At 41.5% G+C, this 17,305-nt stretch overlaps 1 protein-coding gene across 3 annotated transcripts in view; it reads left to right on the forward strand.

Annotated features, from left to right (window-relative positions):
• The window catches only part of unc5cb (unc-5 netrin receptor Cb), a 109,361-nt gene that overhangs the window by 71,153 nt on the left and 20,903 nt on the right, over window positions 1–17,305 (forward strand). For all 3 annotated transcript variants that reach the window (XM_071466836.1, XM_071466837.1, XM_071466838.1), the window contains exons 4-6: window positions 3,310–3,413; window positions 14,941–15,121; window positions 16,929–17,096. In XM_071466836.1, coding sequence (XP_071322937.1) covers window positions 3,310–3,413; window positions 14,941–15,121; window positions 16,929–17,096 — 453 coding nt within the window. The remainder of the gene's footprint in view (window positions 1–3,309; window positions 3,414–14,940; window positions 15,122–16,928; window positions 17,097–17,305) is intronic.

A 17,305-nucleotide genomic window follows, 5' to 3' on the forward strand; every position in this document is an offset into this window, starting at 1 on the left:
AAGTACATGCACAGAAGCAAATTTAAAAAATGAATTAAATCAACCAAAATACCTTTCAAAAGACTGGTGGAGAGTAATGTTTACCAAAGCTGGAAATTGATTTTCTTGTTTGGTCGGGGCCTTGCAATTTTACAAGTACACGTACACAGCATAATAAGTAAAACCTCAACTTTATTACTAGTGACTTTGCTAATGATTAAAACCCAAACTTGGTTAGACCTGTAGGATTGCACCAGCAACTAATGATTTAGCAAGAGAGGAAGAAACTGGTTCTGATGTGAGAGGCTGGTGTAATTTAGCATGACAAGTAGCCAAACACTTAAGTTAATGGTTGTCATATGTGTGTCTCTCTGGGGGTGTGCGGGGCTGGAAGTGCTTGTGTGCTGAGGAGGGAATAGTGTGACTCCCACAGGAATGTCGACTCAGCTGGCCCCACACCCTCCAGTGTCCCGCAGTCCTGTTCAGGGTTATGAGAAGAAAGGAGAGACTCCAGAGGGGAAGCATAATTTAAACCCACATCCAATAAAAATATACAGGGAAAAATAATCACTTGCATGCTACTTACTGTATTTCATCAAGAGTAATGCCAAGGGTCTGCAAGAAAAAACAAAACAAAACAATACAAGCATTGGGTGTTTAATTTTAGTTTAACAAGCTGTAGTTTATCTGCTACAAGAAGTATGAGTAATAAAAGCATGTATATTTGAAATTAACTCACAACCTCTGGCCTGTGCAATTAATACTGATAGTGTAATTCAGGCTATCTGGTGATTTTTATGTTCTGAACAATAATGCATGATGTTAATAACAGGCTCTGGTTTAAAGGAATTTAATTATTCTTTTGGTGACAAAAGGCAAAAGTGTGTTCTGTGGAAACAAACACAGACGTGTTACTATTTACAAATATTTATTTTGTATGTAGTGATCTTGTCCATGGATGTAAGCATTTGTTTCTGTAGCTTGGCCTGAGGGAGGTTATGCAGCTCTTTAGTCTAAGTCTTTTCGCTTTTCACATTGTTAAACCTGCTGTGGACTCAACCATGGACGCTACCACCAGTAGCTGCTCGGCATTATAGCCCACTCTAAACCATCAAATGGCACGCTGAAAGCTGCACACTGAGCAGCCAGGCCAGCCTCCTGTAGTGCATATATACTACAGTGTGTCATAGTGCAGGGGAAGGTGATGCCTGATTCTCCTCCTCGCCTGTCATACTGTGACTACATCTCCCTTTATCTTTTGGAGAAACAGTAGAATGACTCTTACAATTTCAAACAAAAGTACCATTTTAAGACGTTCCCTTCCTTTCCTATCCTTTCCTTTCCTTTCCTTTCCTTTCCTATCCTCTTCTTTTCTTCCCTCCCCTCTGTCTGTCTTAAGAAAAACAATCAGTTGGATGAAGCCATGTCCCAGAATATGCCCCTCCAGTCATTCCTTCTTTTAATTTCATACCAGACATTTACGGAAATTGCTTTCAATTCAGCAGTCACCCTTTCAGCTTTTATAATACATTGAAATTTGTGGAGTTATGGCATATTCCCCTGAAGACATGCACACTCTCAGGTTGCGTTGGGGTAAACTCTCACTGAATTTGTTATTCTAAGGTTCATTTCTCCAAATAAACGATAGACGATAGGTATTCTTTAGGGCTTCCAGGTGTGGTCCGATCATGTATTCTGTAATAAGAACATGATAGAGTTTGTCCTGTGGAGGATTTGGAGCAGTTATCTGAACCATGAAATGTCTCTATTTTAGTATAATGTCTCCCCATGTCATAGCTATTGAACAAAAAGAAAGCAAGTGATGAAATCTGTACTTTCAGCCTCTATCTTGATCAGTTTTTATGGATGTCTCCTAACTGCAGATGATAGTGCCTATGAGAAAATAAATACAGTAGAATCACCATATGCTCTCTCCATAATACTATATATAAATTCATACACATACTTTAATGTCCCCAGACACTGAAGAACATTCATTTTTTAGGATAGATACAGCATGGACACTGTCGTATCACACTTGTACAACCATTGTACCCAGGAGTATTAGACACTTCATTATGTGCAGTCAGCTTCGTCTTCTGATGTAGAAATTCTGACATGCAGATGTGTCACTGCACAGCTGGTGCTTCCAGCCTACAGTATACTCGCATCTAAAACTTGAATTCAAAACCAAGGTGCCATTGTCAAGCTATCTAATATAATAAATCTGTTTTTTATGTTAGCACACTATATCAATAGCAATCCATAACTGCATTAATAGCGTTCTGTGAAGAAGAATTTCCATATCCTTTCCACAGATTGAATCGCTGAACTGGGGTCATTTCTGGGTTTGTTTCCATGGACACACCTATGTGTATGTAGAAAGAGAAATGGATGTCATTGTCTGCAATCAGAAACTTAGAGATTAGAAATTAAGTTGAAGCAAACTCTCAACTGTTCTCTCACTGTTGCAACACATTTGCATCTTTTTTTTTTTTGTTTGTTTAAGAGCTGAATTACTGAAAATAATAATTCTTTATCTCACACAGTCTATACTTAGTTTTGCCTGTACTTACAGAAACAGGTAGAATTTTCAACCCAGCTATGGTCACTGCTTTTGATTAAAAGGCTAAGGAGTATGTACGGCAAGACTATGACAAAGGCTGCAGAAATGGTATCAGTGGAGTTTGGAAGTCTTATTGAAGATTTGATGCTCTAGTGGCTCCTAAGTTCCCAAGTAGTCCTCTAGTTCTCCATTAACTCTTCCTTTCCTCTCCTCGCCTTTCCTCTCCTCTCCTCACCTCCTCTCTATGATGTGCCCGCTGCTCCTGTCGCCGTCTGTGCAGCAGGTGATGATATATGTCTAATGGGCTTCAGGTTCCAGTGTAGCATGACACCTCCAGTAATCCTGCTCTGTCAGCGCCACTATCCCTGCCCTGCACCACTCCTTCAGGGCTCTCACACCACAAAAATATTGGTTTTTCATTGGAGGGCGAGTGATTCCCCCTCTCCCTATCTTCCTTCCATCTACTTCAGACAATTTATCTGAGTGCTGAAGGTGAGGGACATAGAAAGAAAGCATAAATCTCAGTCACTGTTTCGTCTATTTAGATACACACCCTTGTGTATTGCTGTTGCATAGGTGGAATTATTATTGATGAGTTACCCTGCCTGCTCTTCTGATGATTTATTGTTGGTATACCAATACTATTATTGATTTACTCTAAATTTAATATGAAATATAGCTCTTAAAACAGCCCTCACATCTACCTGTCAGTGGTATAGAGGTAAATATTGATGCAGTCTGTGCCTTTTTTGTATTCATTGTAGACTTGAGGAAGACATTTGACCAGGAGCCTCTTGGGAAGGAAGTGTCACTTGAACAGGAAGTGTTGCTCCAATGTCGCCCACCTGAAGGCATCCCAGCTGCTGAGGTAAGGTTCAAAAAGTCATTTCACTGGCTCACCTGGTAGAGCGTGTACCATTAAGACTTGGTCCTAACTGCAGCGGCCCGGGTTTCAAATCCGACCTACGGCCCTTTGCTGCATGTCATCCCCTCTCTCTCTCTCCCCAGCTTTTCTGTCTCTCTCTCACTGTACCTATAAATAAAGGCATAAAAAGCCAGAAAAAATAGTAATAATTTAAAAAAAAGTCATTTCACTGAGTCACTACACTGTAGTTGTTGGGGAAATTTGATTAGTTTTTTTTTGAGAAGATAAGTTGTAATATGCACTTATACATGTTGCCCATAGAAATGAAGGCATTTGTGATTATCCATACTAAGCTCAGCCAAAAGCTCTCGCCTCAAATCCAATAAACTGGCTGTTCTGAAAAAGCGGTTTATGGGAAGAGCTTCTCTGACTTTTTGGGGGTGGTTTCTGCTGAAATGCCTGAATTTTGTTTTTTAAGTATATAATGGGGCGCTAAAATGTCCAGTTCCCACATAATTGTATATTTAGCATATGCATTTATTAGCATGTATTGTAGTGTCTGTCACTGGCTCTGTTCTTTCATGCCACATTAAAAAGTGAACACTGTGTTGATTGCAGAATTTGCCTCAGTTGTGAACTCTGCCCGTTTCAGAAGTTGTAATGAAATAACACTGAATAAATCTGACACAGTCCAGCACACAGATAAGGACGTTTTTCCACCACTGCCTGGGCTATTTAAGCTGTTTGGGTATTTCCTGAACATCAGCCAGTCACTGCAATTTGGTGAGAGGAGAGAAAACTGTAATTATCTGCAGAGGAAAAAAAAAAAGAATAAAACCAGTTGTGTCCTGTGTTACCTTAGCTCAGCCAATATCTCCTGCCTGCTTTACTTCCTCCCTGCCCTACAGTAGAACACTGTTATAGCTGCATTTAAAAAGGCTCAGTTGAGATTGCAGGAACATAAATAGAGGATGAAAGTGTGGTTTGATGGGTGGGGGGGGCTTTGGTGTTTTTTTTTTTTTTTTTCTTTTTTGGAGCAGGGGGTGTAGAGACTGAACTCTGTAAAGGCTTGTGATTGACCTGGAAAAGCCGAGTTAAGTGAGTGGAACTGCACAGCATTTATCCCCACTGAAAGTGCTGACAGGCTAAATGGACGAAAGTTTGGGACTGGCACTCCTCAGACTCTCCTTATACAATCCAGGCTTCAGTGTGATAGTGTTGCTGTAACAGCCATATAGTGATGGTGATTCTGCCGCCTGTCTGAGGTCTCCCTGTCAATCCCGGACTGGCTCAGTGCAGCGATTAAAGACTCAGCTGGAGTCCAATCATGGCACATCTATGCTTCCTGAGATATGGAGTTGCTGTGGCAACCCAGATGAGGACTTGTCAACATGAAAAATTTTTCATTCAGGGTAAACCTATGCATCAGTGTGTGGTGAAGCAGATACAGTGCTGTTACCTTTCACCAAACTAGTCATCTATTCAACAAATGAGGAGACCAGTGTGTGGCTGAGATCTACAAGGAACCCTGTAGTTTCACCGTATCAAGTCAGAATTCAGGATATGATGAGAGGTATTTCTTCTAAATAAGAAAAAAACACTGAACAGATTATTTTCTATTCTCCCTGCATGCACCATTTTCTGTATTCTGACTAAGAACAGCAGTTGTTTTCTCTGTTTACTTTTCCTTGTATGAACGAGTTTGAATTTTGTGTGTGTACAGAGGCACACTTTCAGCTTCTTTAATTACTCACACTTACCTCATGGCTACGAAAAAAAAGACAACAGTTCCCTTCCACAAGTTATTTTTCCTCTTTTTTTTTCTGAACTCAAACACAGCTGCCTCAGTGGGAAAAAGGACAAAACTGAATGCTGCTTTTTCATCTGTGTTTGTCAGGCCTTTTCTCACACAGGCCCGCCAGAGAAAAAGCCTCGGAAAAAGCAGATGGCCTAAGTCTGTGGTTACATATGAAATGGCAGAAATATGTAGCAGTCGTTGTGCAGGGAAGATCTGTCATATTTCACCCACTCTAAGACAAAAAAAAATACAGAGAGCATGTGAGAGGCTGAAGGCAGAAGGAGAAGAGGTTTGTCAGGGTTGGATCCAGTGGGTTGTTGTCAGGCCTCCAGAGGGCTGTCAGTTCGCTCTGTGGTTCCTTTGCAGGCATTTGCCCAGCGAGGGAGAGGCTGGCAGGATGGCAGGCAGCGGCTGAGCCATAAAACCAATACTCTTACAGCACTTTTGTTAAATCATGGGGACTGTATGTGATGGACATTGTGCCGTGTGGCAGGGCTCCAAAGCTGTTCTTTCCTGAAAAGGACAGGCAGGACACACACACACACACACGCACACACACACACACAGCACAGCACAGCACAGCACAGTCAGTCATTCTGTGCTGACTGTGCATGTAGTAGCAACAAATCCACATGCATTCGTTCACATGTCAGAGCACCAGCAAGCACATTAACACGCCTGCATTCACAGGCACACATGATAACATGCTGCCAGCTACTCGGATGAGCACTGAAGGTCTATTCATCTCTTCTATAGAGTGAGCATTGATAGTGGCTCACCAGCTGGCAGACGAAGATTCATTGCTGATGAACTGGAAGAAGAAATCAGAATCTTGTGCTTCCTCTTTACAAAGCGGAATAAAAGAGTTTAATGATAAGAATCTGCCATTTCACTTTTTGACAGCTATCCAAACTTCACACAAGTGCAGGGGACTATCACCATCTTCTACTGTCATTGTTGATAGCGCTAAAATAACGTTAGAAAAAGCTGACATCATAATAGTTAAATGTTTCCAGGCATTGGCAGTTTGTGATCTTTATATTCTTACCTCACTTTTCAGAAAGGTATTCTGTGGAGATAAGCCATAATGCCAGATTTTTGCAGCTGTTTTAGGTGATGAGTTACCGCAGTAACCCACCCCTGCTCACACATACAATTTCAGAACTAGGAAGCCCGCGTTCTGCAGAATCAAAGTAAGTCCATCACAATTAGTTTTGATCTCAGATTACAAAGTGGCACTGTGCTATTTGTGTTCCTCCCTTGTCTTTCCACTTTTCAGATGATTTACATTATAGGTTGTCATGATGGTTTACCACAGTAATGACATCCTGTGATTCTATTCAAGTGGTTTTGAGTCTTTATTGACTTTCTGCGGGGGCTGTTGACCCGAAAACTAAACCTTATGCTGAATAATCAGGATTCGCTCCTGTGATGATGCAGCAAGTTTTCATAACGGAGCATATGAAACAGTGATCTCCATCAGAGGTTTTCATATTTGGAGGTTCAATCTGAGGTTTCCTGGCCCTTAAGTTATTCTCAGTTAATACATTGATTTTTCTTAAGAACAGATAGTCCCTTAGTTGTGGAAAACACACACACACACACGCGCGCACACACACACACACACACACACAGACACACACACACACAAAGAAAACAAGCAGCAGGCATTTATTTTGGCTCTCCTTTCGACCATTACCAGTGGAACGTTGGCCTGAACTTCTGCGGGTGAGGTTTCTGAAATAGCACAAGGATTCAGTCATCTGAGCGTCTTGTACGGTTTAAATACATCAGACAATCACTGAGCTTCCTCAAAGTCGTTGTTTCACGTCTCCATGGGTCATGAATATTTGATATATACGTAATCAAGAGCAGATGGAACATGTATCTATTGAGGCTATTCTAGGAAGAGGGGAGAAGAAGTGATTTGGCAGGGAAGGCTCTCTGCACTGTTTCTGTGTTGTGTGGGTTTACTTGGTGAGTGCTACCCATAGACAGATTAATAAACATAAAGATGGGGATAGCTCAACGCAGATCCCTCCCTTTGAATAACTCCAGGACACTCTTTCATCAGCATCTAAAGGGCCTCCACAGAGGTAACAGTGGCCTCCTTTCATACTCAAGAATATGTGGCAGGCTCATGAAATGGACTTAAATCTCCTTTGTGAAAGAATGCAGCTTTATTGTTTCTTTCCCTTTTCTTCTGCCATGCCCTCCATCTCCAGCTCCACTTCAGAGCACTTGTCACAGCCTTGAGAGAAATACAAGAGTTCAGAGGTGATGCAGCACCGTGAGCTGCTGAGCCTGTTTCCATGGAAGCAGGATTTTAATTCAGGCATCTCCTCAGTCAGCCAGGGTCCTGCCGTGTTATCATGGGTAACGAGTCATTGATGCTCTGCAGGGAAGGGGCCCTGCTGCCATGATTAAGTCCATTGGCTTTACTGAGAAGAAAGCCATGAAAAAAAGAAAGATCTGTACTTCACACTCCCTCATCCAGAGAAGTGAGAAAACTAAGTCAGATGAATTCAGACAGCTGGGGCCAAATTCAAGAGTTTAATGCATACTTCTGTGAGTCCAGAAGGGACTGTAGATTTTATTATTACGTTCAAATTGTGCTTCCTCCATTTTTGTTGTTGACTAAATGTAGTGATAACGACTCTTAACATTGAATGTTATGGTATAAAATCTAATATAGCTCAAATATCTTGACTGTGCCACGTTATGGAGATCTAAAGTCTGCCTTTTCCACACATTACACCATGTAAATGTCAGTGATTACAGTTGATTTTAGGCCCAGTTCCACTTAATAGGCGAAGTAAAGGCAGAGTGCAAACAGCAGCACGTCAGGTCACCTTGTCAAGAAATAGCTGAGTGCTTCCTCCCAGTCAAAAACGGAGCGCGGTGTATTTATGAGCGGGGCCGGGGATGTCAAAAGTAACAACACTTCAGTGCCCAGTGAAACAGGAAGTGCGTTTTCATTAAGGTTACCCATGGGAAAGAAGGTGTCAGGAGGCCAGACCAAATCCCTCTGGCAACCAACCAAAGATTGCCCTTCAGGCACTCACCTGTCAATCACGACAGCTTTCCTGTGCAAAGGCTGTGATTTGCTTTGATAGCCCAACATGTGTGCTGTCCTCTGTACTAAGTCACTGCCCTCTCTGCTGTTATCTCAAATGAATTAGGCCTTAATAAACATTTTCATGAAAAGTCAAACCAAAAATTCCGTAAGAAAAAATAATACAATTATGTTTTCATAGGACAAAGACAGAGACAGAAGAAGCACTGCTTGGGGCTGTAGAAGGATGCAAAGATTTAATGTAAAAATACTTGTTTTGAACCTCTGTTTCACCTGACATCTCAGTTTTCTCCCAACAAAATGTTACTTGTTTTCAGTTCCAAAAAGGGCATACAATGGTAAAAATCACATTTTTGGAAGCAGCCTGGTATGATAGAGAAGGTGAATTGCTATGTGCCAAGTGGTAGTTTCATTTAACCAGGAATGAGACATAATTCTCATTTATGGGTAAACTGTGTCTTTATCACTTTAAACTGGCTTTTGAGCTGTTTGCACTGAGCTTGTGAATCAGTTTCAGCATTTTTATCCTTTCTGCTGAGGGTTGTATTGTGTACCGAGAGAGTTCTGACCTCTATCACAGCGCAGAAACCCTCCTACTTAGTGGAGTTATCATCTAAGCTTTTTCTAAAGGCCAGGGGAGACTCTGGGAGAGCAAGGCATCCGTACACATACCACACAGTTCTCCATCTTGCAAAGCCTTAACAATGCCTTATTCCAGTTTATTATTTAATATTTCACATAAAAAAGCATGTGTTTCCCATGCCTCTCTGCAGTCAAGTTGTGAATTCAGACTTGTCCACCCACACACGGATATATCAAAACATTTTGGCTTAAAAACAAAATGCACAGTATAATGGCTAAATCCCATCAAAATATAATCAGCTGTTTCTTGGGCCAGGGATGGTTTATACACCAAATTATAAGCAAATCAGTTTTTTTAAATATCTCGCCAACAAACAGACAAAAGAGAGTGGGGAAAACATAACCTCCCACAAACTTTATGTCACTTGTAATCATGGCTGAGTGATTGATAGGAATCATATTTTAAGAGACACATAAATTGTGTAAGAGAAAACAGAAAGAGCGGTGTTACAGAAGTGAAGTGTCTGGCTGTCCTTGGAGCTAGTTTAAGAAATGGCTGTTCTCCTTCAGCAGACTGTGCAGAGCTTCAGGCAGCGCTGAGCTGGAGGAGGTCATTACTCCTGGCTCGAGTCTCAGTGATCTGTCTTCTGCGTGGACACCTACAGCAGTAACCACTCCAAATCCACCTCTGTTACCTGCCCTCCTTCTCCCTAACCCTTCCCATTCTAGCTCCTCCACATACACCCTCACACACACACACACACAGACAGCGTAGTACCAGCATATACACACATACAAACATTTTTCAAATCACATCTCAAATTACACCTTTGTGCATTTCAGCTTGTTAATATTTATACAGCTCACATTTCCATACTTGTCATGCAGGCAGATGCGGAGCATATGGCTTGTTGTCTCATATTGAATGATTGAATAATCAGTTTGTAACCTTTTGTGGCTCATTCTCCAGGTGTGTCATTCAAGCCTGGAGCGGATATACGCTGTGAAAAAAAGGGAAATGAATAAATTACACTGGATAGATAGTTAGACTTCACGTTGAGAAGCAGGAGAGCTCATAATGACTTCTCTGTAGAGGAGACTCACACATCGCTGCGGAACATTTTTTTCTCCCTGTTCTTGCCTTTCACACCCCTTTCCACCCCCATACTGCTGTACGTTCTATTTTTGACACAACAGCGATGAGTAATGAATGGTTTTGCCTTGCACTGGTTCTTAACAAGTAAGTGGATTGTATACAGTGTGTTCTGTATATTGGGCTAATTACTGTTGTGCTGGAACACCCTGGCAGCGCAACTGAAACATCCCACTCAATGGTTACTCCTACGTCCACGCTGCTATAGCCAGGTCTGCAGTCGGTTGTGTTGTGCTCGTGGGAGGAAAAAGTGACAGTGGACGGACGTTGAGGCTGCGTCCTAGTTTTGGATTCTTTAAAGGACATACACACACCAAGTTGTGTCCTTCAAAAGACCTCAGGGCTAAAAGTGCTCTTTGATTTTACACCTTTATCACAAGGCAGTTGCTCTGATCCAGTTTAAAGTTCAAGATGTGATGTTAGACATACGGACTTGTGATTGAAAACTGGAAAATAACAAGGAAATGGGTCAAACTGCCTGTAATTGACATTTCCAATAATAACCTGTAGGTGGTGGAGACCAAAAACAGAGCTAATAATACAGTAAATAATGGACTTATATAAATCAGGTGGTCACAAGGCAAGATATTGGTCCATATCTGCTGGATGTGTGTATAAGAAACCATTTGCCATATCAAATTTATAATGTAAGGTGATACTATGTTGGTTTTGGAAAAAAAAAGTTTTTAAGATGACATTTGAACTGGAAAACCGTTACTTCCCAGAAAACAGTGCATCCTTAGTGGTGGCCTTGTTTTGTACAACCACATCTAAAAAAGAAGGTCCGAACAATGTAGTATCCCATTTCAGAAGGAATTAAATCACATTTAAGATGCAATGATACAATTTCATGAGACCTTTATTTATAGACTAATGCTCACTTATACCTGGTTGATATGTTGTGGTCATGTGGTATTTCCCAACTTTACAACTTGACAAGGATCAGCTGAAAATGCATTCAATTCAATGCATTCAAAAGAAGAAGCTGTATGTAGTCACATCTGGATTATCCTCTCAAATGAAACGAGCCTTGTAGAGCAGTTATTTGATGTTTGGTCTCGAAATGCTAAGTCCAGAAATAAATAAAAATAAGACCTAGCTTCAGTGTGTGAGAAAGGTAACGCCACCGACAAGCCCCTGCAGCTAAAGACAAGACACTGACAAGCTGCTTCTGAACTCCTCTGTCTGTTTGACCAGCTTAATGAATCAGGGCACCTGCACACAGGGTCCCTGTGTGTCTGTGATGTAGGCACGCATGCTGTAACTACGCCTACACCACACACTACACATTCACACATATGTCACTGATTCATCACTATCATTCATGTCCCTCCTCCACATTGTACAGCACCTCCTTTGACATATCTCTTTTTCTAACCCGTCTGTCTTATTTCTCTCAATAAAATCCATTCCACTATATCCTGGTCTGTGAAATTTCCAGAGCTCAGAAGATAAAAAACTGTCTCCTCTCAGTGGGATCTCTTTCTTCTTTGTTTACCTCTCGCTTCAGTCTTCCCTTTTCACCTTTCCCTCATTCAGAGTCTTCACCTCTTCAAGACAAAGTCACTTTTTCCCCCATTTTTATTCTCTCTTTACCACCTTTGCCTTCCTGTGATGGTCTTTCATATATATATTCCGGCACACCAGTGACTATCCTCCTGCACCTGCACCTGCTTCCCTTCTCACCTCTCTGTCTTCTCCTCTCCGTCTTGTGTCTACCTGTCTCTCTCTTTGTTTCTCTCCTCTTCCTCTCTAAGTTTAGGTGTCTGCCTTAAACATTGTCTTCCTCTCTGTCGCTCAGCTGTCTCCGACCAGAAAGGAAGACAGCCTCTCTTTATGACAGCTGACATGTGGCAATTTCCCTTCGTTAATGACAAGAAATGTGCCAATTACCTCTCCGGATGTTTCACTGCCAATCAGACACTAACGAGCTGTGAATGTGTGTGTGTTTGTGCAAGTTTGAGTTCGTTGGCATGAGAGAAAGTTGGACAAGTGCTGCATGGGATGTCGTCTTCTGCTGAATTTTAATCATTGGAAATCTTTTTCACAAGTGTAGTGTAGAGATTGGCTTACCTTTTCATCTCTGGTTTTATTAATGAGTCCTAATTATAGTCGGTACAGAATAAATGATGGGTGAACTGTTGCTCACTTCTGCTCTGTCTCACACACACACACACACACACACACACACACACACGTTCCCACTTCTGACATGAGTTTCTACCACTTTCTATCCCTCATCACTCTGTCTCCCTCCCACCCCTCCATCTGCGCTGAAAAGCTCTTTTGTTCAATTTTTAATTACCTTCTCATTTAAAAGTGCTCTTGACATCTGAATGCAGCACGGTTGGAGAGGCTGCCTCTGTGATTGGTGCAAAATTGGATAACCACCTTTTTGTATCAACTGTCAGTCTCTATTCTAAGATCAGACCTTTCACTTCACAATGTCCTGTGCTCTACACCCACTGCGATGAGCACTAAAAGACAAAATATTTATCATGTCAACAAAACCGTTGTTTCTCTTGTTTGCATCATCTTTATTTGTTTTATTGGACTTATGTTCCCTCATTTTCCAGCATGACAAAAGGCAACAAAGAACACGCAAATTGGTAGTCAGATCACTGTCAGATCTTTGTTCTCTAAACACAGGGGTCCTGCTCTCTGGTCATGTTTGTCATATTTGTTAGTTTAATGCAGTTTTAAAGATTGATGGTGATATTGTCTATGTAACCCTTATTCACTCAATACATTGATGCATGCTTTCTGATCATTTCAGCCTATAAAATCCATTTATCATATTTGTATATGTACAGTATACAATAAGAGGAACTTAATAAGACTCTCAAAACCACAGGGAGACAATGTCTTTGCTGTCACCAGAAGCTACAGCTTAGTGAATTCCTACTAAATTCTTCTGGTGCTCCGGTCCTTAAAGTCCTAACAGATGTCTAACTGTCACATCAACAGATGTCAAAAACGGGTGAGTTGTAATACGATTAAAACAGAAGCCAATTCAATAGGACAGGACTGAGATACGTAAATTATACACAACTATTATTTACAGACACACTCAGCTATAAATTACAAGAAGAACCATTGAAAAATGCTCTATATTCTTAAACTGAGATTGAAGCATTATTTGTTGTGTCGTTCTCGCTGAATGTGTTTTTAGAAGACAGGCTGACACCTGAGAATTGACAGTGCCAATTAAATGACAAAGAAACTTGTCATTTTTGTCTGATGCTCTCATGGTGACCTCCCTCACAGTCTAAATGTTAGGATTTCCCAATACATCTGCTACTAACACACAATAGATCTTTTGTTCCTCATGTCTTGATACTGTGGTTTTTATTGACTTGTGGAATAGTAAAGCAACTTTCATTAAACATCTAGTCATAAATTAAATATAATATATGTAATGCATCTCCTATATATTGAAAACTTTTGTCACACACTGCACTTTATTGCATTGTGCTCGTGTGAGAGAGAGGTTTCATTTCAGCTGCTTAGACGGCTGGTGAGGGAATCTTATCCTCCCTGGCTCTGTGAGATTGATTCAGCTGATACATGTTTATGGGGAAAAACACTCATAAGCATCAAATCAGCAGAGAGTATACATCACACATGCAGGGGGATGCACACTGAAGCTCCTCTGATATTAAGTTGCATCCAGTGTTTGTTAAGATATAAGTTTGTCGTGGGGGTTGGTATCTTATGAGGTCTGATGTAAGTGCTGCAATGCATTGATTGGAAGTAAGGATGGGTTGGAAGAGGTTAAGTGTGAAATAATTGTGAAGTGGAGCACTGAAAATATTTCTCCTCGGCCTCTTCAGTGTGTTCCCACTGGATAAGAGAGGAGGCAGCTTTGCTGAGGTGTGACGCTGATGGCATCTTTGATATCTGCCATGTCAGGCTAACACAGACACTAGTGAAGCTGGTGATGCATATAACCCAGTGCATGTCACAATCAGCCCATCTTCTCTTTTTGAGAAAGTTCTAACAATGGCCAGTGTGTTGTACGCCTCAGCACCACTACATGCTGTTTCTGTGTTGTTTCTTCAAAAACTCCAACAATAACAGTGAGCCCACAGACTGTTTTGTCTTGTCTGGACTCATATCAGGTTATTGCTCCACTTTTTTTTAAGATACTTTATCTCCCATGAGAAAGACCCTTTATAAACATCCTGCTTATCTTTGCCTGTATTGCTCCTTGGTGTCTTATCTCTTATCAGGCCCTTGCTCCTCATGGGATATCACAATACACAGGAAGTTAGCTGTTTGCCAGGCCTCCTCATGACTGGACAGCTTCTTTGAAGAAAACCAGAGAACCAGGAAATATTTTTGAATCAAAGTGGCTGCAGAAGTGTGAGGCAGCACGTGCGATTCTTTTTGAAATGCCAAACCTTTTCCACCTCTTGAGGAGGAAAAATGATCTTGGTGATTTACAGCCAAATAAAGGCTCCAAATGGTCCCCTGTCCCGTGATAGTGCCATGAGTTCAATATCAGTATCATTTAGGGATATGAAACTCATAAGGAAAGGTCAAAGAGACTCCCAGCTTCAGGAACTGTAAAGAGTTTTTCCTTTTTCTGCAGTTCTGCTGTGACTGTTGTGCTTTGTTCTAGGGGGAGAATAAAAAGAGCATGATAGCTATTGACTTTTTTTTTTTTTGCATGACTTCAGAGACTTAAACAATTGTGCTCTAATCCTGGCACTCACGCTTAGTGGAGACAAGACAAACTTTAACTGTTTAAACATTTTGCTGTGATTCTTCTACAATTTAATGAGGTCAACCTGTCTTATATCTTCCCTCATATCTTCTGTTTGCAGTACTGTTGCCTCTGAGCTGCCTGTGTTTCATCTTCATGTTGTTCTCCTTCCTTCCTTCTTCTTCTTCTTCTTCTTCTTCCTCTTTTTCTTAGGTGGAGTGGTTAAAGAATGAGGAGGTTATTGATCCTGCAGATGACAGAAACTTCTATATCACCATCGACCACAACCTGATCATCAAACAGGCCCGCCTCTCTGACACTGCCAACTACACCTGTGTGGCTAAGAACATCGTGGCCAAGAGACGCAGCACCACCGCCACAGTTATTGTCTATGGTAAACTACTATCACTGAACAACACAGTCAGTTAGATCCAAGATCTAACTGACCTGCAATCACTCATCCTCCACATGAGAAATTAGTAAAGTCAGACTGTGTTGCAGAGGAAAAGTGTTGAATTCCTATTAGATGTCAGCTCAACTCAAAATAAAACACATTTCAAAGTCACTCTGCATAAAGCAAATCCCTCTCTCTCTCCCGTGGCATACAACACACACTCATTTTGTTCCTGCCGGAAGGTGTGCAAGGAATGGAAAATTTGTGATTTTTCTTAGCTGCAAGCAAGGTGCTGATGCGGCTGAGCCGTACTTAAAGAGTCCCCTGCTGTGGTTTCACACAGACTCACCCGCTGTCTCCCTAACATCAACTAACATGACTGTCATTGCGCAACAAAGGCCTGCTGGCGGCTACTCAAGACAGGAGAAATGACACATGAAACAGATGCTCTTTTGAACCTGAGACACCGTTTTTCTGTGTGGAGCAACTACTGGTTTGATATTTTAGTTAACTGAGGCCAGCAGAGTTCATCCTGTGTGATAGAACTCGTGACACTGCTGATCTACCTTTGGGGATTGAGTAACATCACACCCTCTCCTGTTTCAGAAAGAGTCACAAGAAACTGCATACAGAATTTATCCACCTAGGTTGAATGAAGAGAAGATGGCTTGTTGTTTTGTTTGTTGTTACTTTAGTTACACTTAAGTGAACATGGAGAACGATTAGGCCACTGGGGAGGTGTAGAAACACAAATTGTAAATCCAAGAGAGCAGATTTCAGGGACAAAGGTCGCTGTCTCTGCAAGGCTTTCCTGTCACTAACAGTCTATTAGGACTTAGTGTTGAAAAACTGCTTTGATGTCGACTCATCCTTGAGAGGAAGTAACACAAGCCACTGCATCTGTTTGAGCTGTCCTTGCTTCTTTATCCCCCTTTTCCAAAATTGGATCCTCGCAGATTTATGCACAGCTGTGCTGTATGTGAACGCGTACATCCCCACAAAGCAGTATGAGAAACCCAAAGGATAAGAACGGAGTGTTGTGTCAATGCTAGTGATGAAAAAGTGAGAAGGGCAGGCAGTGTGTTTTTAGTCCAGTGGTTTCCAGCCCAACCCACAGCAAGGACACTGGAAACAGGAGCACAAGCTCAACAAAAAGAGAAAAAAATGTGGGAGAGACACAGAGATAGAAAGGGAGAAAAGATAGAGCCATAATCCATGGAGGACAGAAAGCAGACAGTAAAGAAATGTGGGGTTTTGGCAGTCTTCCCCTAGAGTCCAATATTTTGGGCTTCACTCATAAGCATGTCATATTTGAAAGTCGGAGGCTCCAAGGGCCAGTTCCACCATCTCAAATGCCACAGACTTGTTCTCAGCCACAAGCCCTGGTGTCACTCTCCACTGGATTTAGTCGCTGACAGAGATGGATGAGAGAGGAAGAGAGGCATTAGGAGGAATCAGTGAATGGAAAATGCAGCAATCTGACCAGAATTTACTGTCTGGCTGCGTGGCAGAGTAACGACCCGGGATCTCAGGGTCAAAATGTAAAAACTCTCCAGTATACACACATTTAATAATGGGGTAATTTTGCTGCGTTTTATTTTGTTAAATGTTATCTTATTTGTATGTATTTTATTTGACTGCAATCTATGTTTTTTATTGGCTTTATGAACCTTTTATAAAGCACTTTGTAACTTGTTTTTAAAATGTGCAATATAGAAGCCAGCTAAGTAAGAAAGAAGAGAAAAATGAAGAGAAAACAGGAAGGACTCATTTGTGTTCTATCACACTTTATTACCATGTATTCCAGTGAATGGTGGATGGTCAACATGGACAGAGTGGTCAGTGTGTAACAGTCGCTGTGGCCGTGGTTACCAGAAACGCACCCGCAGCTGTACCAACCCAGCACCACTTAACGGCGGAGCCATCTGTGAAGGCCAAGGCATCCAGAAGCTGGCATGTAATCCTCTCTGCCCAGGTATGGCATAAAATTACTATACACCCACTTATTAGTGGGTAGAAAAGGGTTTAGGTGCACAAAAACTGAATATAAAAAATATGATGCAACTCTGTGTTTGCATATTTCGCTCTGTTTGTGCCCTCCACCCTTACGTGTGTCTCTCTCCCACATATATCTCTTGCTGTCTCAATCACGTATCCACTCACCCACTCATGCACTGGTTTGTC

The sequence above is a fragment of the Trachinotus anak genome, unplaced genomic scaffold, assembly GCF_046630095.1.
Source record: "Trachinotus anak isolate AG129_WGS33_773 ecotype Australia unplaced genomic scaffold, CSIRO_AGI_Tana_v1 ptg000028l, whole genome shotgun sequence".
Lineage (NCBI taxonomy): Eukaryota > Metazoa > Chordata > Actinopteri > Carangiformes > Carangidae > Trachinotus > Trachinotus anak.